The sequence below is a fragment of the Syngnathoides biaculeatus genome, chromosome 23 (genome assembly GCF_019802595.1).
Source record: "Syngnathoides biaculeatus isolate LvHL_M chromosome 23, ASM1980259v1, whole genome shotgun sequence".
NCBI lineage: Eukaryota > Metazoa > Chordata > Actinopteri > Syngnathiformes > Syngnathidae > Syngnathoides > Syngnathoides biaculeatus.
Genome location: NC_084662.1, coordinates 184,115 through 209,573, shown reverse-complemented (window position 1 = coordinate 209,573; position 25,459 = coordinate 184,115). Strand labels below are relative to the sequence as shown.

The window sequence follows — 25,459 nt, the reverse complement described above, 5'->3', positions numbered from 1 at the left end:
CTGACTTTGGTCTATGTATGCAATGCAGTGAGATGCTAAGTGGGAAGGCTACGCTTATCAGAGAGATCTTTGCCGTGCTGGTGACCTAATCAAGTATAATTTTGTTTAGCGACTTCTGGTGTTCAATTTGAGAGTTGGTGCTAGGGCTCAGCTCAACCATGTGTTCCCCAAGGTATACAAGCCATACAAGCCAATTGCTATAAATTCGCTCCATTGCTATTTGTGGGATGGCAACCTACTTGACACCATTTCATTGCCGAAATTCATCGATTTTGTTTTTTCTGGCCTTTTCAGATGATATTCTCCAGACTGATATCTTTGAAGAACTGTCTCGTCTACTGTGACAACAAACAGTACAACAGGTCTCGGGCATTGTGAAAAATCTGCTCCGGTTCAGCGACTCCCACACAGTCGACCAGCTTTGTTTTGACTGGCAATAAGGCGTCACAAACAAACGAGAGTCTTTTATATTGTGAAGGTACAGAAAATCCATTACCAGTGAAGTTTGTATCGGGGGCAAAAAGGGGATATGTTAGGAAGGTTTTGTTTCTTTCTTCTCACAACCATGGATTACTCCTCATAAAAACAAGTTATGACAAAAAGATAGTTATTACAAACCTTTTTGGAAATCAAATCATCCCCGATTGGGCCAAACATGTATCCGTTCACCATTGTTATAAACGGTTTGTTATTTTTGTAGCTGCTCTCATCCGGATATTTGCCACCGTCAAAAGCATATCATTGCTACTACAATTACTGTTACAATTCTTTTATCATGCGTTTTTCTGTTAATCTTAGTCTGAATTATTCTCTTTGTGAGCTGCGTGCGTGGCTTAGAATGTGACCCAGTGACACCTGGGAGGCGATGCCCCCTGCTGACCTCAAGCAGAAACCGAACAATGGGAAGCGATGTCTCCATCCTTACCTCAGCTTGTTTCCCTTCTGACCTTAAGGAGATACTCAACACTGGGAGGAGATATCGCCTTTCTACCACAAGAGGATATCCCCAAATGACATAAACATGTCCTTAAACAATGCCGTGCTTTTCCTCTTGTGGGTTTATCGGGACAGTCTTCCAGCCTTGAAGAAACATATAGCTTAGTGTTTATGTGCTGTTGGTGTCGCCATCTGTGTCAGGATTTTCACTGTGAGCTTGTAACCATGTAACCCTTTGACCCGAGAAAGCAATAAAAAAGAGCAGACGAGGACTACCACTTTCTCTGAGGGAGAGCACTCATGCAGTGGGTCTCCCTGCCCGTCTCTCGGGAGCAAGACAATCTTGGTTGGTTTGAGTTCACTCACTACTTGTCTTTTCTGTTTTTGTAGGAACATCTCTGACACACCGGAAGTGCGAAATATCATTAAATCCGCAAACGAGCTAACGCTCGCTAGTGTTAGGCAGGGGTCACCAACGCGGTGCCCATGGTTGAATGGTAGCCCGCGAGGACCATATAAGGCAACCACCAGGTATGTTCTAAAAATACCATAAGGCCACAAATTACTCTTTGTGCTTTAAATTCTGAATCTGACTTGGTTACATGAATTAATATTTTGAAATACCTGTAATGTCATTTACTACAAAAAATTAAAATAAAAATATTTTATGTACATGTAATGAACTGAGTCTGAGGTTTGCCGCAAACAGGTCACTCTTCATACGATCGCTGCTGACGAAGTAGGTCTCAGCCTCAAAAAGGTTGCTGAGCCCTGTTTAGGAAAGCCGTTGATCTAAAAAAAAAAAAAAAAAAAGTGGATAGCTCATTGGCCACCAAAACCAATGATTTACAATGACAGTGTTAAAATGTGTTTGTAAAGGGTGTTTTTATTTTCTGATGAGCTTAATTCACTTGAACTAAGTTTTCTTTACAGTTGTTTACTTTTCACTCTCTGCTTCACATTTATTGGCCAACAGTTTTTCGGGAAAAAGCGATGTAAATATTTTCCCAAACTTTATCAGTGGATAAGCAAGAAAACACATTTTCTGTGAAAATTTTAAAAGACTTTCAGAATACAGAACTCTGCAAATTGAATTTGATGTTGAAATGCGAGGACACAAGCTTCAATTTTATGTCTGAAGTGGGATGTCGCAGAGAAAACAAATGAATGCATTTAGCATGTATTTGCCCATTGCGAGTCCTTATTTCCAAAAATATATCAAACTGATTGACTTAAAATTTAAGGTTTTTATGATTTAAAAAAAATGCTTAGTTTTTTTGCTATATTATGATAATGCTTCACAACGTATTTTGGGAGAAGTTAACGTCACGGAAATCGGGGTCGAGGTTATATGCAAGGTTTCTTGATAGTCACGGTGTTATGTCATTCCTTTGCACTTAGCCTTTGTTGGTTTGCCAACTCGAAATAAAAATCCTACATGTTACCAGAACTGAAAAAAATACCAAGGTCACACGACCCGTTTTAATTCAACATGCCAAACTTGTGAGGAAAACCCCCGCCATAATCCAACCTGCAAAGATTGTCTTCCACGCGTTTGGGGAGTACCAAGATGGCGACCAACTGGCATCAACCAATCGACACATCGCTAGATATGTCTGCGCGATTCCCCCCCCCCCCCTTTTTTTTTTTTTTTAAGATCGGTGGGGAAAACCTCAGTACTTTGTGAGGCTTCATTTGCCCATCATTGATGACCGCTGAGATCATCTGTCAACTCCTGACATGTTAGTTGTCGTTTGTAAATTGTTTTACACAACGAACTCTGAGGCAGACTCCACTGCAATAGATGGCGGCAATGCCTCTTAAATCGCTAGATGTCACTCACTAATAAAAACAAAGAAATGTTGTGAGTCAAGAATTTAGTGTAATGGCAACGCCAAGGATACCTTCGACTGTACTTTCTTTAAAACAGGTAAATGCACCACAAGCGCAACACAGTTGAATGTGATTCATTCGCTTTATTTGAGGCTCATTCACGGACGTTTGGACGTATTGTAATCCATTTTCTCAGGTCCGTAGATTAGTCACTGCTTCACATCATTCCGTCGAAGTTGTTCCACTTTGTAAGTATCTAAATTGTCGATGAACACGTAAAGCAAAACTGCTTTTGGCTGCAGGAAAGTGAGAACAATTTCAAAGAACAAGAAAACAAAGTACAATAGTGCTGTCACCAAATGGTCATGTGGCATCTTCAGTTGGTAGAAAAGAAATTGAATTCAATAGCCGACCAGTTTATCTGGTTATTGACGCTTATTTCCTTTAAGTATGAAATGGTGGTACAGTTTTGCGTTATAGCCAGTCGCTCCGAATGTTCTTCATACTTGGCATTATCGTAATAGTACGAAAGCCACGTTCAAAATGAAAGTCTACCAATAAAACGGCCGTCAATGCAAATGGAAAGGTTAATTTGAATCAATTTGAGATGCAGTAAAAATGTTACTTTATTTGATACCTGTCCATCCATTTTCTTCGCCGCTTATTCTCACAAGAGGCATTCCTCGCTCTCAGTGGGCAGGAGGGTATACTCTGAACTGGTTGCCAGCCAATTGCAGGGCACATGAAGACGGACAACAATCACACTCACAGTCACACTTGGGGAAAATTTAGAGTCTCCAATGAACACGTTTTTGGAATGTGGGAGGAAACTGGAGTGCCCAGAGGAAACCCACACAGGCACGGTAAGAACCCACTCGCAGCGCGTATGATTGTCTTTGTAGCAAGCTATTGTGTTTAGTGGGGTTGTCTCAGTGTAACGTCACACGGAAGCAGCTTCAACAGAGTTTGAAACAGACATCAGAGGCATTCGGGTTCCAAAGAAAATGTGCACTTAGGTGCTAATTTATTTCATTTCTATTGTGTTGAGAATTTAAAAAAAAATTATGAAATTTTAGCTACATTTGGATGATAAATAAAATACATTTGCTCTGGATTAGTACTTTAAATGTGGATATTTCTCTGTCACTACCACAAATTCAAAAGATTTGCTCCAAAAAATCTGAGATACCACAACACCAGTCCAGTTCTGGGGGACACAAGACCACCACAGGTCTCCAACAAAAGAGTTTCCAACCAAATCTCATCTGGCATTTCAAAATAAAAGTCCCATGAACATGGCGTATTTCAAGTGAAATATCCATATTTCTGTTGCCTGTTATTTTGAAACGCCACATCAGATTTGAATTGGACATATTTTGTTGGAGACCTTGGGTGGTGTAGTGTCTCACATAAGTGGACTGGTGTTTTGATATCGCATACTTTTTTTTAAATGAATTTTTAAAATCTGTGTTCATGACAGTAAAATATGCCCTTTTTGGATGCCACCTCAGATTTGGATGGGACCTCATTGGTCTAACCTGAGGTGGTCGAGTGTCCCCCAGCTTTGTAGTGGTGTTGCGATATCTCATAGATTTTTTTCATTGTTTTATGTTAGTGGTAGTGGCAGTGAAATACACACATTTCATCCAACCATTTTCTGATCTGCTTATCCTCACGAGGGTTACGGAAGTGCTGGAGCCTATCCCATCGGTCATCGGGGTACTTTACAAGTGAAGACTAGCTTGACCACAGTATTTTCAAAGACATCAAATTCATTGAAAGTTTACGCGAAGCCATGACCTGAACCAAGGGGAGCCACACTGACTGATCATTTTTGCATTTGGGACTGAATGTAGTAATGGTTATATATGTTACTTTATAAAAACTTACAGCTATCCATTTCTTTTACCGCCAATGTTTGCTTTTGGCACTTTGTATACTGATGAGGCGTTAAAAAAAAAAAAGGCTTGTGGATTTCCCGATTGACCCGAAAAATTCCCGCAGACCCCAACATTTTACACCATGTAATAAATATGTGAGGGGGCGGGGTTCTCCAAGACCACGCATGCGCGTTCATGGTGCGGCGTGCCTCATGCATTCATATATTGAAGCATAGAGTTATGTCGGGTGTTTGACACCCGCCGTGGTGGGCAGTGGCGTGACCGTGTGCATTTACTTGTGTGCACTAATTACATTGTGCTTTTAAGCCTTATTTTTCATCCAAATTGCTGGCAGATCATTGTGTGTAAGTACAGTGCTTTTTGAAAGTATTCGGCCCCCTTGAATTTTTCAACCTTTCGCCACATTTCCGGCTTCAAACATAAAGATATAAAATTAATTTTTTTTGTGAAGAATCAACAACAAGTGGGACACAATCGTGAAGTGGAACGAAATTTATTGAAATATTTTGTACTTTTTTGACAAATAAAAACCTGAAAAGTGGGGCGTGCAATATTATTCACTCCCTTGACATTCAGTGCACCAAACTCACTCCAGAGGAACTCTGAATGAGCCAATATTGACTGATGATGATAAATAGAATCCACCCTTGTGTAATCAGGTCTCTGCATAAATGCACCTGCTCTGTGAAAGTCTTGGGGTTCTGTTTAAAGTGTAGAGAGCATCATGAAGACCAAGGAACACACCAGGCAGGTCCAAGATACTGTTGTGGAGAGGTTTAAAGCCCGACACAGAAAGCTTTCCCAAGCTTTAAAGATCTCAAGGAGCACCGTGCAAGCAGTCACATTGAAATGGAAGGAGTATCAGACAACTGCAAATCTACCAAGCCCCGGTCGTCCTTCTAAACTTCCACCTTGAATAAGGAGAAGACTGATCACTGATTGCTCTGGATGAACTGCAGAGATCGACAGCTGAGGTGGGAGAGTCTGTCCATAGGACAACAATCAGTCATACACTGCAAAAATCTGGCCTTTATGGAAGAGTGGGAAGAAGAAAGCCATTTCTCAAATATATCTATATAAAGTCTTGAGACCGGGACGGACATTTATCTTCCAACAGGGCAATGATCCAAAACATGAAGCCAAATTTATAATGGAATGGTTCACAAATAAACATATCCAGGTATCACAATGGCCAAGTCAAAGTCTAGACCTGAATCCAATTGAGAATCTGTGGGCAGAGCTGAAGACTGCTCTTCAGTCATGCTCTCCATCCAACTTTGCTGAGCTTGAGCTGTTTTGCAAGGAAAAATGTGCAAGAATTTCAGTCTCTCTCTCTCTCTCTCTCTCTCTCTCTCTCTCTCTCTCTCTCTCTCTCTCTCTCTCTCTCACTCTCTCTCACTCTCTCGCTCTCTCACTCTCTCTCTCGCTCTCTCTCTCTCTCTCTCGCTCTCTCTATATATATGCAAAACTGATAAAGACATACCCCAAGTGACTTTCAGCTGTAATGCAGCAAATGGTGGCGGGACAAAGTATTTATGCAAGGGGGCCGAATCATTTTGCATACCCCACTTTTCAGATTTTTAAAATATCCAATAAATTTGGGTCCTCCTGATTATGCTACATGCACAAGACTTGTAAAAGGGTTAGGAAATAGAACAATTATGGGACTGTCATTTAGAATATTTAATTGGGTCTTTCGTCCTTTTCGTCTTCCCACTCGTCTGTCTTTAGGGGAGTCTGTTGTCAGTGGAGAAGTGATCTGCAAATCGTCTAAATATGGCTCGAAATGATATGGTAAAATGGCCCCTGTCACTTCACTCGCTTCTGAGATGTTTTCTTCCTCAAAAAGAGCTTCAGAAGGGGCGTCAGAAAAATCCATTAATTCATTTGCCATTGCATTTGGCACAGCATCTTTTTCATGCCAGGGTTCCCGTGTGATGCCTGCACATGACATCACAGACAAATATGGCCGTGCAACTTTGCGCTTTTATAAAACACTCCCAGCTCACTATTTCTGACTGGTATTATCATTAAAGTGATTATTATTTGTAGTTTTTATTACAATACCTATTTTAAAATGTGATTTTTGGTGTCAGTGGCATATTAAATTCTTCTGTCACACCTATGGCACACCTCACCACTGATCTGCTGCCCTCATACATGTCTTGGACTACTATAACATATATTTCCGCCACACCAAACTTATGCATGCAGTACCACAGTTCCTCTCTAAGTACTCTCATAAGGTTTCTCTTGATCCACCATGACACAATGTAACTCCTTCTGACCTGACTTTTTTCCATGAGCGTCCTCAAGGCAAATTATGCATCTGTGGAATTCTTTCTTGGCATGAAACCATACTGTTGCTAGCAGACACTTACTTTTATCCTGAGTCTAGCCTCCACTACTCTTTCCCATTACTTTAATGTGTGGCTCATCAACATTATTCCTCTGTAGTTCCCACAACTTTGCACATCGCCTATGTTCTTCAAAATGGGAACTTGCACACTTTTCCTCCGCATCTTCTCGCCCGCTAGTATTCTGTTGAATAAGTTGGTCCAAAACTCCACACCCACCTCTCCAAACTGATTTCTTGCCCCCACCGGTATGTCATCAGGACCAACTACCTTTCCATTTTTGATCCTCTTTAGTCCTTTTCTAACTTCCCCCTTACTAATCATTGGCACTTCCTGGTCTATCACAGCTGCCTCTTGTCTTCCTTCTCTCTCATTTTCTTCATTAAACCATGAAACAAGGTGTTGTCCCCTGCAGTCGTCTGAGGATCTAATTTTTATATTTAGACTGAGTAATATGATCTCCAGAATTACTTCTAATGTCACAGAATACAAGAATAATTAGTTATTCACCACCATATAGTTTTCTATTGGCCAAATCTTAATGTGATTTTCAACAACGAAATTGAGGAACATTTTCATCTTTAGAAACACATCTCATCTAAATTGACAAATTAAAAAACATCACAGAGCAGGTGCATTAATGCGTTTTTTTTATTCCATAGCGCATAACAATGAGAAAGTGTAATTTTTGCCCCCCACCGAATTCACGTACCCTATTTCTGGGTGTGGAAAAATGGGAAGAAAATGGCAACCTTTATTCTCACTGTCATGTGAGAGTTAAGGTCTTCTAGCAGAATGAGGGAGTCCCCAGCAGATGTGCTCTCCAGGACCCAATACTCTGTTTCCAAGAAGGGTGGGTACTCAGTAACAGCTGTTAACTCCATAGGCACAGACAATGGTCATTGGATACCCTCTCATCCAATGCAATGAATCCAGGGTTTGCACGCGGCCCTAAAAACCCCTAAATTTTCAAAGCTGCATTTAGGGGCTCCTAAAAGTCCTTAAAATCCGCGAAAACCGGTCAAGCCCCTAAAAAGGCCTTAAATTTTAAAAAATCAAAGGGAGGACCTCTACCGCCAAAATTCTCCCAAAAAAAAGAATCTATTTTAAAAAAAAAATAGCGATACGTCTGGCATCCAAAACAGCCGGAAATTGTCAGCGGAAGTCACCGTGTTGACAACCAGTCGCCATCTTGTCGATATTACATTGTTTCCATGAGTAGGCATTTCACTTCGTCTTCATTACGACGTAGCGTAGTTCTTTCATCGATCCAACTTGTATTACGGGGAAGTGCATTTTTCAAGAAGCTTGGGTTGAAAGTAAGGAGTTTGGGAGCTGGGTTTGTCGAGATCCAAAAGATCGGCACATGTTTTACTGCCATCTGTGGAAGCAGATTTACCAGCTTGAAAAATGGGCGTCAAAGCGCTGGAGTCGCACCGGAAAAATAGGAGACACGCTAATTTGGCAAAGACTCTCTCATCTTCCGTTGGTATGAATCTGTTTCAAAAATCAAGATAGTGAAGCATCAACTTCAGGCAGTGGTACGAGCAGTGCATGCGTACTAGGATCGCAAAAAAAAACGCTTACTTTCATAACCGGTTTTAACCGAACAGCTGGAGCAGAAAAACGTTTAACCGGTTTTAAAACCTTTACCATTGTGGTGTTTACATAATTCACCCGCGGGTTCCGCACGGACTGTTTTTATTGTTGCTCTTCTGGAGTGACGAGTTCAGAGTTTCCCCCATTATGCGAGTAGTGTTTTGATGTCTGCCAATAAAACAAGTTTACTCCCATACTTTGGAGCGTTTCCTCGATGCCATGTTAGATGTTTCTTTGATTTAACTGAATGTTCTTTTGAGTCCAACTTTAACAGCAAAACTTGAAAAAAAAAAGGACTTTAAAAGTGATCTGCAGCCATTACAGTTACAAATCTTGTGACAATAATTCGAAAGTGTTTGCAGTCATGTTCCCAGACAGTGACATTGCTAAAAACTACCACTGTGGGGAAAGGAAGATTTCGTACCTGGCTACATTTGGCATCGGTGCCCACTTTTCATCTCTTACTGCCTCTCAGCCAAAAAAGCCAGAATAGAGACTGACATATCTCTACGCTTATTTAGAAGGCTGACAGGCTGTGTGAGGAGGCAGAAGAAAAGAGGAAGGAGGCCAATGGACTGAGAGGCAGAGTGAAAAACAAGAGTGCCACTTTGGCACCTCTGCAGCAACAAATAGAGGAGGCACTGGATAGGCTCAAGGAGCTAGAGTAGGGGTGCTGAGACAGACATCAGTAGAAGACATTTGTGTATATAGTTGCAATTGTAGTTGGAATCTGTTTTTCTGTAGACTGTTATGTGAAGACATTGACAATGGTCATATCAATGAGAACTACCACAAGGGGTGACAGGTGATCACTGTCACAGGTACTGAGTGAGGTACTGGAACATTTGATGAACCAAGAACGGTTGATTGCACCATTGGGTGAGTCTTTTTTCCTTACTCTTGATTTCCCACAATGGCCCTAAATTTTTCATGTCGGCCCTAAATTATTTTCCGTGTCAGCCCCTAAGAATGCCCCTAAAAAGCCCTTAAATTTTTTTGGTCAGATTGAGTATGAACCCTGTGAATCCCAAGGTACAGGCAACAAAATGTTTACAATTTTGGCAGGGCAGGTATACCCACACCTGCTTGGTGCCCTTACCTTGGGAAATTCCAGTCGAGTCTAGCCCCTTTCACTATGACTGGTACCAGACCTTTATGCTGTGTGTTGGAGGTGAGCCCGATTTATATCCAATCGGAATTTCTTAACCTTGCACACATGCTAGGGCGATTTCCGTGTAGACCGTTGATGTTCAATGTCCCTGCAGCCACTTTCTATCGCCCGGGAACAAATCACCAAAGTCTCCAACTTTGGCTACCGCTTAGCTCACACGGCACACGATCCCTGTGGCCCTTCCCAAAAGTGGTGAACCTTGAGTGATTCTGACACATTTGAAGGGGTTTTGATTGAGATAGTTGAACTGACCCAGTTTGACCATGTTGTCATGGTTGAGGTCTCGTTCAAAGTGATCACATTATTTTACGCATATACATTTTGACCATATTTGTTGCAGTTTCGAACCCTGCTCTTACATTGAAGTGGAGGTGGTTGCGATCGTTTCAACATTTTTAGACTTTTTCTCATATCCCCACACCTGATGGCCTTCCTAATGTAGAAAGAAAGTGCAGTATGTCTGTGAAGATTCTAATTCATCCAGGTCATGGTACAACGTTGAACATTGAATCACAGCTACTTGACTGTCCACAACAACCATAGTGACTCACAATGCACCAAAATCAACAGTGACATGTACAAGTCTTCTTTTCCTTTCGGCTTGTCCCATTAGGGGTCGCCACAGCCTGTCATCTTTTTCCATCTAAGCCTATCTCGTGCATCTTTCTCTCTAACACCCATTGTCCTCATGTCTTCCCACACAACATCTATCAACCTTTTGATTGGTGTTCCTCTCACTCTTTTGCCTGGCAGCTCCATTCTCAACACCCTTCTCACATTTGACGAATTCTGCACAGTCGAGCACGTAAAATCACGCGCGTAAAATTTAAACACGTAGACATTCTCACTGCACATTAAAACCAATACAGCGCAGTGAACCACAGTCTGACTTTTTTTTTTTTTTTTTTTTGAGTGCACTCATAATTACAAACACCGTCCCGCCCCATAGTCTGGGCTACGTAGAGGATTCTGCTTGTTTACTCTCGATAGTAATGGTAAAAAGAAAAAGTGCTGTTGGTTTAATGAATGTCGGGGTGTCTGAATAATAGAAGAAAAAGTGGTGAAACTGGACTTTCTGGTGGTGAAACTGGGCTTCTTTAAGTAAAAAAAACGTCTGGTCTGAAGCCAAAGTAGGAAGTACAGGATGAGATTGTGTTTAATGATAAAATCCCATTTTTGCACAGCCTGATCGAGGATGAAAGCACAGAGAATACACTATACAAAAAGTTAATTCTGTTTTTTAAATATAAGAGGCAATATAACATTAACTTTAAAACTGTTTGGAAGCATCATTGCACTTTCAACATGCATTCCTAAAGATATTTTGCAAGCAATAATTCAGTTTTACACCAAGAAAAACAGACAGGGATATCATTGTGGATTAACGAAAAAAAAAAAAATCTAAGTTGGAAGTGACCTTTTAAATTTATAGTTCATAGTTGGCTTGGTTAGCAATGTATTTTTTTTTTTGACATTTTCATTGTAAGTTTGCAAAAACACAAAATTGTTCTTCAAAATGTTCTGATGGGAATGTAAATGTTGTAATCTGAATCTTTTAATGAGCCATGTAACTTCAATGGATGACACTGATCTGACTCCATGCATACATCTGATGTTGTTCACAGTGGTCAAAGGGAGCGATCACTCACCTGCAGCATTGCCACATGATGATCGTAAACACGTCCACGGTCCTTTAAGAAGTATGCATTGGCATCCTCTTCCAAAAAAAGGCCTGTTTCATCCATGTTAAAAACTTGCTCCTACTATCCCTCACTGAAGAGGTTCGGAAACTCTTCCTCCAAGTAACGACCAGCAGATCTAAGGATATTCTGAAAAGCAATAATTCAGTTTTACACCAAGAAAAACAGACAGGGAAAACAAATGTGGGTTAAAAAAAAAAAACATAGTTTATAGTTCATAGTTGGCTTGGTTCAGTCACACTCACATTTGATGAGCGCGACCGCACTCGCGTCTTCGCGCTTTGAAATCTGCACAGTCGAGCACGAAAAATCACATATGTAAAATTTGTTTCGAGTAGAAAGAATAGATATTGAAGGATGTCGCTTATTTTGTGTAGTCTTGAACATTAATTTACGTGTTTATTTCATAAACGTTAACTAAATAAGCCCGGTCCTGAACAATCGGTCTTCACCGGGAAACAGGAAATGCAAGTTAACCATACTGAGCATGTACGGAAGTGATGCCAAAAGCGCATGTTCTGAGCTGCTTCACGTACTGCGAGCGCATTTATGTTGAAAGTCATCAACATAATGAGCCATGTCAAAGGAAATTCAGTTACACCAGGGGTAGTCGATGCTTCGATCGCTTGGCAGTTTTGGTTGATAGTGTGACGGCGCACCCAAAAAAAAAAAAGATGTTCGACTATCATCCACCTCGTCGCTTGATTCCAGATGTGGCCAATACGTCGAGCCCACGCACATAAAGGCGCGTTCTAGCAAGCCGGCCTGCTATTCACGGCAGTCGCGGCGTAGCCGCATGCGCCCCCCGCCACTTTGGGGGAAACTGGAGTGCCCGTAGCAAACTCACACAGGCACTGGGAGAACATGCAAACTCTAGACAGGCTGGGCTGTGATATGAATCCCGGTTCTCAGAGCTGTGAGCCTAACACTCCAACCAGACACGCCACTGTGCCGCCCTTTAGAACTCTCATCTATTGAAATTTCAAATCCATGAATGAAATTACCTTGCAGAGTTGATTGTTGATTTAAAAAAAAAAAAAAGAAAAATCGCCCCCCCTCCAAAGAAAAAGTTATGCTCGAGGTAGGGAGTGTTTGGTGGGGAAGAGGTATAGTATTGCCAGTGTGATAACAAATTTTTGTTTTTGGTAAATGAACGCAAAATAAAGTTTTGCCTTGCTCTCATTTGGTTTTACAACAGAGCATGAACGATAAGGAAGAGATATGAATGATGTCAGTGATCATCATTTTGACTGATCTTTTTCACTCCCAGTTTTTACAGAGGCAGAACATTTTGGGAATATACAGAAATATGTTGAGGACGATACGATATGTGCCAGATGCGGCAGATAGGAAGTACCTCAGAGACTGGGCAAGAGAGGAATTCAAGAGGAACAAGCATGCCACAGACCAGGTGAAATTTATTTAAACTGTCATCAAGAGCTGCCATTTTTATCTTTTGCTATGCTAAATGTTAATCAAGAAAGGTATGATTGCACATTATTTGCTGTAGATTTCTGTCTCTATTTCTTAAAACGAGGGGCAAAGCACAGGAAAAAGATCAGAAAATCTATGATACTAAAGATTTTCTTCCAAAACAGTCACAAAGACCAACCAACTGATGTGTGCTATAGCAGCTGTGATCTTGATAAATAGTTCATGTTCCTTTACAAAAGAGACAAGCCACAAGTGACACAGCAACCTGCTTTGCGGTCACAAGTGTTTTTTGAAGCCTTAAACCTATCAGTCGGAGAGAGATGCAGCATAAGCAATAACAAAAGATGGAATGCAGTTTATGAAGTTGAACACAGTATTGCAACTGTTTTTACAGCTCTGCTCAGAACATCAACTTTAAACTGGGTTTGGGCGATGTAGCTTTGGCATTTAGATGAAACGTAATTTCAATTAACATTTAAATGTTCAACACTGCTTATCATGGGATTAATTGGCCTTTGAAGCCTATCCTAGCTGACTTTGGGTGAAAGGAGTGCTACCTCCTGAATTGGTCACCAGTCAGTCGTAAATATAGACGTCACTGAGTGAGAACTGAAAGGACACTGCCGAAAGCTGCATTCAAGCAAGATGGCGAGTTGGCTTCCAATTTTTATCCCCTGCTCTTTTCATGGTCCTTGCGGCGACAATCCACTCTTGGGCATGCGTCCTTTGGAGTACCATAAATACTTCACTGTCTACTCTATCTGAAAAATTTAAACGGATTCTGAACGCTGAGACATTGCACTATATGGTAAATGTGGTGTCATTACGGTAATTTCATCCAGAAGCCTGCAAAAAGCCAATTTGTTTCTGGGGAGCAATGGGGAATAAAACAGCAGTGCAGCTAAAAGAGATTTCACAGGAATTAGAAAACAACACAAATGTCAGAAAGACACCCATCCGTGTTGTAAAAACCTCCATCGGGGTTTAGAGACGCTTTTGGAGCCTGGAGCAGAATGGAAGGAGCAACTTCTAGCGAGGAACGGTAACATTGGTCAAAATGTCTGGAAAAATGAAGCCCGAACTAGCAAGCTTTGATTTTGTATTGCTTATTTCTGTGTAGATGAACGCATGTATTGTGTGGTGACAGAGTGTTCTAAGTCTGTTTGTGTTATGTTTGTACTTTCGTAGCAGAAATGTGTGCATGGCCATATTTTCAAACGAGGTTAGCTGACCTTCTATAACGGTGAAACAGTATCAAATCTTGTTCGTATGTTTAGTTCAGCTGTACTGTGCATGTGCCATAAGATTACAATAAATATATCCATCCATCCGTTTTCTGAGCTGGTTATCCTTACGAGGGTTGCGGGAGTGCGGGAGCCAATCCCAGCTGTTATTGGGTTAACATATTTCTCCACCCCACCAGACTTACGCATGCAGTACCACAGTTCCTCTCTTGGTGCTCTGTCATAGGCTTTCTCTTGATCCCCAAAGACACAATGTAGCTTTTTCTGACCTTCTCTGTACTTTTCCACAAGCATCCTCAAGGGAAATAATGAGTCTGTGGTACTCTTTCCAGGCATGAAACCATACTGTTGCTCGCAGATACTTATTTTTGTCCCGAGTTTAGCCTCCACTACTCTTTCCCATTACTTCATTGTGTGGCTCATCAACTTTATTCCACTATAGTTCCCACAGCTCTGCAAATCGTTATTGTTCTTAAAAATGGGAATTAGCATTATTTTCCTCCATTCTTTAGGCATTTTCTCGCCCGCTAGTATTCTGTTGAATAAGTTGGTCAAAGATTCCACAGCCACCTCTCCAAATTGTTTCCATACCTCCACAGGTATGTCATCAAGTCCAATTGCCTTTCCATTTTTCATCCTCTTTAGTGCCCTTTTAACTTTCCCCTGACTAATCATTGCCACTTCCTGGTCCTTCACACTTGCCACTTCTACTCTTCCTCCTTTCTCTTTTTCTTCAACTTCTCGAAGTATTTTTTCCCCATCTATTTATTTATTGCTGGCACGAGTCAACACATTTCCATCTCTATCCTTAATCACCCTTACCTGCTGCACATTCTTCCCATCTCTATCCCTGTGTCTGGCCAACGTGAAGAGATCCTTTTCTCCTTCTTTCATGTCCAACCTGGTGTACATGTCATCATATGCCTCTTGTTTAGCCTTTGCCAACTCTACCTTTGCCCTACGTCGCCTCTCAATGTATTCCTTTCGCCTCTCCTCAATCCTCTGTGTCCTACTTCTTTGCTAATCTCTTTCCTTGTATGACTTCCTGTATTTTGGGGTCCCACCACCAAGTTTCCTTCTCTCCTTTCCAACCAGAAGACACACCAAGTACTCTCCTGCCTGTATCTCTGATCAGCTTGGCTGTAGTAGTTCAGTGTTGTGGGAGCTCTTCCTGTCCATCGACAGCCTGTCTCACCTCTTTCTGAATGGCCATTCAACATTCTTCCTTTCTCAGCTTTCATCACATGGTTTTCTGTTCTGCCTTTTTCTTCTTAATCTTCCTACCCACCACCAGGGTCCTCCTGCACACCACCATCCTATGATGTCGAGCTACACTCTCCCCTACCTCTACCTTACAGTTAGTAACCTCCTTCAGATTACATCGTCTGCACAAAATATAATCCACCTCCGTGCTTCTACCCTATCTTCTTGCCTCTTCTAGAAAAGGTGTTCCCTACTGCCATTTCCATCCTTTTTGCAAAGTCTGGGATGATCAGCAGAACTAAATCTAGTTCCTTCCAGAATTTCTCTTTCAGCTCGAGGTCACATCCTACCTGTGGGGCATAGCCACTAATCACATAATAGATAACACACTCATTTTCAAGTTTCAACCTCATCACTTTGTGATACTCTTTTCACCTCCTAAACATTCTAAGACATCTCTTCCTTTAAAGGGTATGGAAGTGTTCAAATCGCCTTTTGATTGTATTAAACTTTTTTTTTCAGCTGAATTTGAATCTGAATTCCGATATGAAGGAAATATTTGTAGGTATCGATTATCAGCCAAAATTGATCACACATTGATGAATTCCCCGGATCAACCCAAGCACCCGAGAAGAGTTGTGACTTAGAAATAGGGTCTTTGGTTCTGTGTACGGACTGATATGGGTCTTTGACCTGTAGATGTTTGTGAATGTGGACAGATTAAAAAAAATAAAAAAAAATTATATATATATATATATATATATATCTATATATATATATATATATATAGATAGATAGATATATATATATATATCCCCACAGATGTGCATGTACAAGCTGTATACCAATGGAACCAACACATCATGTATACGGTATCAGCAGTGACCACCAACGCCCTGCAGGTTAATGGTGCCGGGGGCGGGCATTGTTAACCCGGGCCACGACCAATCCGGTATGGGATTGTTTAGATGAACGCTCATATTTGTTTGGCAAAGTTTTACGACAGATGCCCTTCCTGCCGGAACCCTCTGAATTTATTCAGGTTTGGGACCGGCCTATTGATTGCACTGGCTTGTGCCCCCATAAGGCTGTATTGCTTGAAAGGTAGATCTTGGGGCAAAAAAGTTTGGGTACCCCTGCACTCCACCATCATTGATTTGAAACATCATTGATGTAAGAAGTGCATTCGTGGAAGCCTGCATTGCTCCCAGTTTAGTGTGATTTGATGGTTATAACTCTCAAGCTATTTTATGTTGTAGAGGGGACCACATCACCTTTTTTTTTTTTATAAACTTGAAGAAAGCGGAAAAACCTTTTCTCTCGTCTAAAGGTTGCTACATTTTATGAAATGAGATAGATGACAGAGGCTTCCTTATTAAACTCGAAGCACAAGAAGGTGTGAAAGTTATACATTTGATGAAATCTATGAGTGCTCTATCGGCAAACACACAAGGGTCAAAAAGGAAACATGATTATTGGTGGAAGAAAGAAAAATAGTTGTATAAAAAGAGAAAAGTAAGGACTAAAATTGAGAATATGGGCATTTAAAACGTTGAGTCAAACCAAGGGCAAAGTTGGAATTTTGTGTGAAGTTAGTCCTTTCCCCAGAAACTAGTAGGAAGTATTATTGTATTTCCAAGCAGAAGTTATGATATACTTGACCATAGGTTCATTCGTCTTTGGGATTAACTGTCTCAGACATCTCAGGAGGAAAATGGATCAGGTTTGGTTGGGGGGGAAAAAAAGAAAACTATGCAGAAAAATAAAAACAATAGAGGGGAAAAGAAAGTTTGTTTTTCATCACACCTTGTTGGGAGAACATGACCGTCTCTCTCCTTGCCTGTGTCCAGGATCTGCAAGCAAGTTTAGAGAACTTGCGCTTGCCTGGGAGCTTATCTGGTTGCTCAGCAGCAGTTGTTCTGGAGACTAAGCAAGGTAGCCGAATCTCCATCCGGATGGCCCGCGTCTAATTTGCCGCGTGTTTGAACAAAAGAAAATTGAGGGGGGAGGAGTGTGGGCACAGCTCAGGCGTGCTGAAGTCAAACCAAGAGAACTGGACACGAAAAAATGTACCATCAAGAAAGAGGAGATTTGTCTTATCTGGGCATGACAAGTTGTCTATCCCACACCGCCGACATGTTTTCCATCCATCTATCAATCTATTTTCTTCCACTTATCCCAGTTCAGATTGTGGAGTCAGAAGCTTCAGCAGGGAAGTCTTGACTTCCCTCTCCCCTGCCATTTCCTCCAGCTCTTTGAAGGGGATCCTGAGGCGCTCTGGAGCAAGCCGAGAGATGGAGTCTCTCTCGTATATCCTGGTTTGTCCCCGGGATCTCCTCCCAGTGGGATGTGCCTGGAACACCTCACTAGGGAGGCATCCTAAACAGATGCTGAGCCTCCTCATATGGCTCCTCTCAATGCAAAGGAATAGTGGCTCTCCTCTCAGCCCCTCGTGGTGACCAAGCATCTCCCCCTATTTCTAAGGCAGAGACGGGACACCCTGGATCACTAAAATTATATAAGTTCGTTAAGTGCCACAATAATTAATTTTTTTGAGAATTTTATATAATTTTCTTCAACGTTGAAAGTTTATATTCGTTTCCTTGATATTGAGTAGCATTTCCTTTGAACTGCATAACTTGATCAAAGTTTGGGGTAACCTTCCACATGCTACTGACAGGACTTTGCTGGAATTCTGGCCCATTACGCCTGAAAGAACTGGTGTGTCAAGTTTGTAAGTTGCCTTGCTTGGATAAGACTTTTCAGCTCTGCCAACAATTTTTTGATGGGATTCAGATCAGGGCTTTGTGATGGCCACTCCAAGACATTGACTTTGTTATGCTCAAGCCACTTTTTCACAATTTTGGCAGTATGCTTGGGGTCGTCGTTCATTTGAAAGACCAATTTGCGCCCAAGTTTTAGCTTCCTGGCTGATCAGAATCAGATTTAATGGCCAAATATGTTACAACACACAAGGAATTTGTCTCCGGCAACCGGTGCCGCCCGGGTAGGACATTCATGTTGAGTACTGAGAAGAACAACAAGCAAACTAACAAGAATGAGGAACAATAGACATTTAATTAATAGGAAACTATTCCTTATAAGAGTCACAGTTGTGCAAAGAGTTGTGCATCCTTTGCTGGGCTTTTTTGAGGATGCAGTTGATGTTCGTCTCCCACTTCATGAATTCCAAAGAACATGAAGATCTCGACGGTTGACAAGAAGAACATAGACAGTGTGGTGGGCAGGTGTGGTGAAGAATGCCTCCTGCAGTCCACAATAATTCCCCCCTTCTTTAGAGAGTTCAACACTAGGTTGTTTGGCCACACCAATGCTCCAGTCTTGCCATTTCCTGTCGACACACAGATTCATCGCCATCTTTGATGAGGCCGATGACTCGTAGTGTCATGTGCGAACTGCAAACTGATGTATTCACATGTTCTTTCTTCATAAACCCGTTTATTTTAGGAAGAGCTCCAGTTCCTGCTACAGCAAAATAGCCCTACAACATGATGCTGGCACCTCCATGCTTCACAGTTGATTTGTGTTCTTAGGTCTACCAGCCTCCCGGCTTGCTTCCGGTCTCCAAGCTGGGAGCATCTTAAACAGAAGGCTCTGACCAGCCCGATCATAATTCAATAAATCCTGCTGACTTTGGACCGAATGTTGTGAATGGGACACTCCTGGAGACGACTTCAGTGGACTAAAACCACCATCTGTGCAACCTTAGTACCAAAGTTGGAGCCATATCGTTCGCGTCGAAGCAGCGAGGCCTAAGTTAGCCTAGCCTAGCTGCCACAGCTAACAATGAAAGCGTCTGTTTTCCAATATTTACTTAGGAGGAAAACATCAAAGGTTAGTATCTACACCTACATATCGTATACAACGAGGATAGTGAGTGCCTATAAGAAGTTGGGCGAGTGGAAACGCCAACTGAAACTTGCTTATGGGCCTAGTATTCCTTAGTTTAGCTTGCTAACAACGAAACGCGTGATCAATTTGTGGAGGTGAAGAAACATCGAACGTGAGTAGCTTCATAACTTATACGGCGAGGGCCGTGAGGACTTGGGAAATTTAACAAGTCTTATCTTAGAACTCAAATTGTTGGCGTGTCGTTCGGGTTGAAGCTGCTCGGCCCAAGTTAGCTAGCGCGCTAACGTTTTGCCTACGTAGAGTATACAATGAGGACCAAACATCAATCGTCGACTCAACCTTGAACTACCAGTGAGGGCCATTGTGGTTTGAATTCCCCTAATTCCGCGTATCCTTCAAATTGCCATTTCCTTTATATTTTTAACACGGGTAGTATGTGATTTGTGTACCATATGTGCTGACTGTGTTTATTGGGATTGCTTTCATTTGACCTTAACTTTAACGTAGTGTAGGTGGTATGTAAATTGTGTATCTTTTGTGCTGGCGTTTATTTGATTGCTACTTTTTGGTTATCTGCAGCACGTTGGGCAGCACATTATTGTGCTACATGTCGGCCGGTCCCAAGCCCAGATAAAAGTAGAGGGTTAGTCAGGAAGGGCATCCAGCGTAAAACTGTGGCAAATGTAGATAAGCATTTATCATACGAATTCTACAACACTTAGGTCGTAGCCCGGGCTTCCTACACCCACACCCCGAAATGTTACTCTACAAGGCGTCGGTAGAAATTCAGATAATGTAGGTCGAAGACAAAAAAGAGGAGGAAAGCGGCTTAGTTGGAAGAAGAAGAAGAGGAATGCACAAACCCTACATCTGTATGTAGGGACTTTGAATGTTGGGACTATGACAGAAAAAGCTCAGGAGTTAGTGGTTATGATGATTAGGAAAAAGGTTGTTATATTGTGCATCCAAGTGAGAATGTGGAAAGGGAGTAAGGCTAGAAGTTTAGGTGCATGGTTTAAATTATTTTATCATGGAGTAGATGTGAAGAAAATGGAGTAGAGGTTATGTTAAAAGAAGAATGTAGTGGAGGTGAAAAGAGTATCAGATCGAGTGATGAGGATGAAATTTGTATTTAAGGGTATGGTGTATAATGTGATTAGCGGCTATGCACCATAGATAGGCTGTGACCTCGAGTTGAAAGAGATTCTGGAAGGAACTAGACGAAGTGGTCCTGAGCATCCCAGAGAGACAGTTGTGATTGGTCCAGATTTCAATGGACATGTGGGCGAAAGAAACGGGCGATAAAAAAGTGATGGGTAAGTACGGCATTCATCAAAGGAACTTTGAGGGGCAGATGGTGGTGGACTTCGCAAAAAGGATGGAATTGGCAATGGTGTACACTTATTTCCAGAAGAGAATGGAACATAGAGTGACCTTCAAGAGTGGCTGTAGAAACACGCAGGTGGATTATATTTTGTGCAGATGGTGTAATCTGAAGGAGTTTACCGACTGTAAGGTTTTGGTGGGGGAGAGTGTAGCTTGACAGCATAGGATAGTGGTGTGTAGAATGGCTCTGGTAGTGGCTAGGAAGACAAAGAAGGTAAAGGTAGCGCAGACAATCAGATGGTGGAAGTTGAGAAAGGAGAATGTTGTGTGGCCTTCTGGAAAGAAGTGAGACAGGCTCTAGATGGACAGGAAGAGCTCCCAGAAGTCTGGAATACTACTGCCAAGGTATTCATAGAGGCAGGCAGGAGAGTACTTGGGGTGTCTTTTGGTAGGAAACCTCAAAATACAAGAAGTCATCCAATGTAAGAGATTAGCAAAGAAGTGGGACACGGAGAGGACTGAGGAGAGGCGTAAGGAATACATCGAGATGTTTCGTAGGTAGAGGTGGCGAAAGCTAAACAAGAGGCATACGACGACATGTACTCCAAGTTGGATACGAAAGAAGGAGAAAAGGAGCTCTACAGGTTGGCCAGACAGAGGGATAGAGATGGGAAGATGTGCAGCAAGTTAAGGTGATTAAGGATAGCGATGGAAATAGGTTGACTGCTGCCAGTCGATTACTAAGTAGATGTACTTTGAGAAGTTAATGAATGAAGAAAATGGGACAGAAGGTAGAGTAGAAGAGGCAAGCGTGAATGACCAGGAAGTGGCTTTGATTAGTAAGGGAGAAGTTATAAAGGCATGAACAGAATGAAAAGACAGTTGGTCCCGATGGCGTACCAGTGGAGGTACAGAAGCAATTTGGTAAGGTGGCTGTGGTGTTTTTGACCAATTTATTCAATAGAATACTAGCGGGAGAGAAGATGCCAGAAGAATGGAGGAAAAGTGTGGTAGTCCCCATTTTTAAGAACAGAGGCGACATTCAGAACTATGGAAACTACAGAGGAATAAAGATGATGACCTACACAGTTACGTTATGGGAAAAAGTAGTCGAGGCTAGACTCAGCTCAGAAGTAAGTATATCCAAGCAACAGTTTGGTTTCATGTCTAGAAATAGTACCACAGATGCATTATTTGCCTTGAGGATCCTAGTGGAAAAGTACAGAGAAGGTCAGAAGGAGCTACATTGTGTCTTTGGGGATCTGGAGAAAGCCTATGACAGAGTACCAAGAGAGGAACTGTGGTACTGCATATGCATGTCTGGTGTGGCAGAGAAATATGTTAGAATAGTACAGGACATGTATGAGGGTAGCAGAACAGCGGTGAGATGTGCCCTTGGTGTGTCAGAAGAATTTAAGGTAGAGGTGGGACTGCATCAGGGTTCCTTGCTGAGCCCCTTCCTGTTTGCGGGAGTAAAGGATAGGCTGACAGACAAGGTTAACCTGGATTCCCCTTGGACCATGATGTTCGCATATGATATTGTGATCTGCAGTGAAAGCAGGGAACAGGCGGAGGAACAGTTAGAAAGATGGAGGTAAGCACTGGAAAGGAGAGGAATGAAGATTAGCCGTAGTAAAACAGAATATATGTGCATGAATGTGAGGGGTAGTGGGGGAAGAGTGAAGCTTCAGGGGAAAAGAGATAGCAAGATTGGACGACTTCAAATGCTTGGTCAACAATACCAAGCAATGGCACGGTGGCACTGAAGAAACAACAGGAAGGAGAACTGGGGGGGGCAGAAAAGAAGAAAAGTGAAGCTCCAGGGCAAAGAGATAGCGAAGGTGGATGACTTCAAATACTTGTGGTCACCAATACAGAGCAACAGAGTGTGGTAAGGAAGTGAAGAAACACGTCCAAGCAGGATGGAACAATTGGCGGAAGGTGTCTGGTGCTTTATGTGACAGAAGAGTATCCGCCAGGATGAAGGGCAAAATTTATAAAACAGTGGTGAGGCCGGCCATGATGTACGGATTTGAGACGGTTGCACTGAAGAAACAACCGGAAGCAGAACATGAGGTGGCAGAAATGAAGATACGGAGGTTCTCACTTGGTGTGAAAAGGTTGGATAGGATTAATGAGCAGATTAATTAAATAGCTCATTAGAGAGACAGCCAAAGTTGGATGTTTTGGAGACTAGGTGTGAGAGAGCAGACTTCGATGGTTTGGAGATGTTTGGAGGCGAGAGCGTGGGTATATTGGTAGAAGGGTGCTGAGGATGGAGCTGCCAGGCAGAGGAAGACTAAAGAAAAGGTTGATGGATGTTGTGAGGGAGGACATGAGGACAGTGGGTGTTGGAGAGGAAGATGCACGAAAATTGAAAATTGAAAAAGATTTTACGCTGAGGTGACCCCTAACGGGACAAGCCAAAAGACAAAGAAGAAGGTCTACCAGCTTCCCCCTTTTTCATCCATATGTAACATTGGTCATTGTGCCCAAACAGCTCCAATTCAGTATCACCAGACCCCAGGATGTCTCCAGAAGTTATTTGTCTTGGTGTCTTTTTTTTTGCAGCCTGCAAAAATTTTTCTTTTTTATGTTTCTTTAGGAGTAATGGCTCCATTTTCAGTGACTTTCAGCCCATGCCACTACAGGACTGTTTTCACTGTGGACACTGACACTTTTTACCAGCTTCATTCAGCATCTTCACAAGGTCTTTAGCTTTTGTTCTGTGGTTGATACGCACATTTCAGACCAAAACATATTCATCTCTGTGACACAGAGCCTGTATCCTTCCTGAGCGGTAATGGCTGGACATTGTTTATATTTTATTGATGTTTGTATTTTCGTATAATTGTTTGAACAGATGGCACCTTCAAGTACATGGAATCTGAAAATTGCACACAAGGATGAGTCAGACTTGCGGCGCACCATGACTCTTTTTCTGATTTCCTGTCTGATTTCTTTTGATTTTCCCATGATATCAAACAAGGAGGTAGAGTATTTGAGGTGTGGCCTTAAATACATCCCCACATCAGCCATCAATTAACTCATATGTTGGAGCCACCCATCTGGATTTTCCAAAGCCATGACGTTGTCATCTCTGCTTCACCATATTCTTTCACAACAGTACTTTTTGTGTATGTAACATTTTGACCTCAAAGAATATGATATATGAAATTAATTATTGTGGCATTTAACAAAATTAAATAATTTTACTGATCCTGACTAACTTGAAACAGCAGAGGTTTTGTCTGATTTGACTTCAATGTTTTTGCAGTGTATGTGAACTTCTTGATTCAACTACACACACGCACACAAACATATTCTGTAGTAAATGATTTAAGTCGTCGTCCAAGATGTACTTGCCACTTGATGTTACCAAATATTTCTGTTCATATCTGTGTTTATGTGCTTGCGCATGTGTGGTTGTTGTTATTGTCAAATAAAATGTCTTTAAATTACCACGCTGGATATATACACGTGTGTTTAGCTGTATGTATTTTGTGTGTCTGAGAGATGCTCATGAGTGAGGCCAAGGACATAAAAAAAAAAGTTGCCTTGGAAAAAATTAATTGCATTTTTTGTAAGTGCTGCTGTGAAATCATTTTAAGACAACAACCACAAAGAAAGCCAGCGAAATCTTGGAGGGACTGATTCTTCACATTGATGAAGTGATCATTATTCAGTCATCTTTTTCCTTTACTTTTTGTCCTCAGGATGCTATCCGAATGATGATAACACAAGCTCACAACCATTTGGAGGAGCTTCAAAGGTCTCTGGAACTGGCTGGGAACTGAACACAGAAAACTCCTGAGGAGTATCCTCCGCTCTTCCTAACAATGTATAACATTGAAACCAGTGTTTAGACAAATGACTTTGCATACCTTCAAGGACGAATGAACATGAAATACATCAGGACACCTGGCCAGTACTCTTTCAGGAACTGAAAATGATCAAAACAAGACTTAAACTAACGAGCAATTATCCCATCCTAATGAAGTGCAGATCACTTGACATGATGGGCATTTTTGTTGTTGACATTACAAGTTTTGTTTCATGTTATGTCTTGTTTTCCTGTGACCCAGTAATTGTCTTGCTCCTTAGCGACCATATTCTCCTGTTGCTTAGTAGGTGTGCAATCGAGGTGAACTGATTGTGTGTATGGTAAAATAACCAAGATTGCTAACTTTAAAGTATTTGATATTGGATGCAATTCTGTCTTCCCCTTACCGGGTCAAGAAAATGTCATGAGCTTATCAGGCATAAAATAAGTGTTTTGACCACCATGATAACTGAGGTAGCGTCTTCTGATACACATGGTGCCATCTGGTTTCAAAAAGCTTTTAAAATAAACAGTTGATTCTAAGCTTCATCTCTAATGGGTTATGTAATGTTCAAACTAATGGGCATGCTTCAAATATGGAATTGTATTTTTTTTTTAATTTAAAACATTTTCAAATATTTGTTGGAACTCATGAATTTCTTTTGTGCAGGCAATTTTTGTGGTTAGTTTCTTTGCTCTTTCCTTGTTCTCTGTCTGTGCCTTGTTTACCCAAGTGAAATCAGATGTATGCCGTAAAAGAGAAAAGCAGAACCCCTGTCCTAAAATGAGGAATATGGAGCAACCTCTGATGCTACACTTCAGTGTGTGTTTCACAAATGGGAAAATATTTAGCCTTTTGGTGCAATGTCACCAAAAAAAACACAACTTTGAGAAGAAAATTCATAAAACAACTCCTGTTCAAAAGAGAGAATCACAGATTTGAAGTAAATTAATTTTTGGGAAGGTAAAATGGCTGGTTGTAGTCACCTACAAGGCTATCATTGGTTACAACTGTGGGGTGTTCAAAGGGACTTTGTCATTTCATACGAAACAATCACA

General features: G+C 41.6%; 1 protein-coding gene across 5 annotated transcripts; it reads left to right on the top strand.

Annotated features, from left to right (window-relative positions):
- Nucleotides 1-1,917: 1,917 nt before the first annotated feature.
- On the top strand, nt 1,918-24,863 carry lyrm2 (LYR motif containing 2). Of its 5 annotated transcripts, XM_061813259.1 has the most exons (7): nt 1,918-2,866; nt 2,966-3,017; nt 3,446-3,632; nt 12,768-12,908; nt 17,229-17,313; nt 23,183-23,287; nt 23,441-24,287. In XM_061813259.1, the coding sequence occupies exons 3-7, from the start codon at nt 3,570-3,572 to the stop codon at nt 23,485-23,487; spliced, it is 441 nt and encodes a 146-aa protein (XP_061669243.1). In that variant the 5' UTR covers nt 1,918-2,866; nt 2,966-3,017; nt 3,446-3,569; the 3' UTR covers nt 23,488-24,287. The 5 variants fall into 5 exon arrangements, with proteins under 5 accessions (XP_061669243.1, XP_061669245.1, XP_061669246.1 ...); XM_061813261.1 differs by having other exon boundaries at nt 2,564-2,866; nt 3,444-3,632; nt 23,183-24,287; XM_061813262.1 differs by lacking the exons at nt 23,183-23,287; nt 23,441-24,287 and adding an exon at nt 24,294-24,863 and having other exon boundaries at nt 2,565-2,866; nt 3,444-3,632.
- Nucleotides 24,864-25,459: the final 596 nt, after the last annotated feature.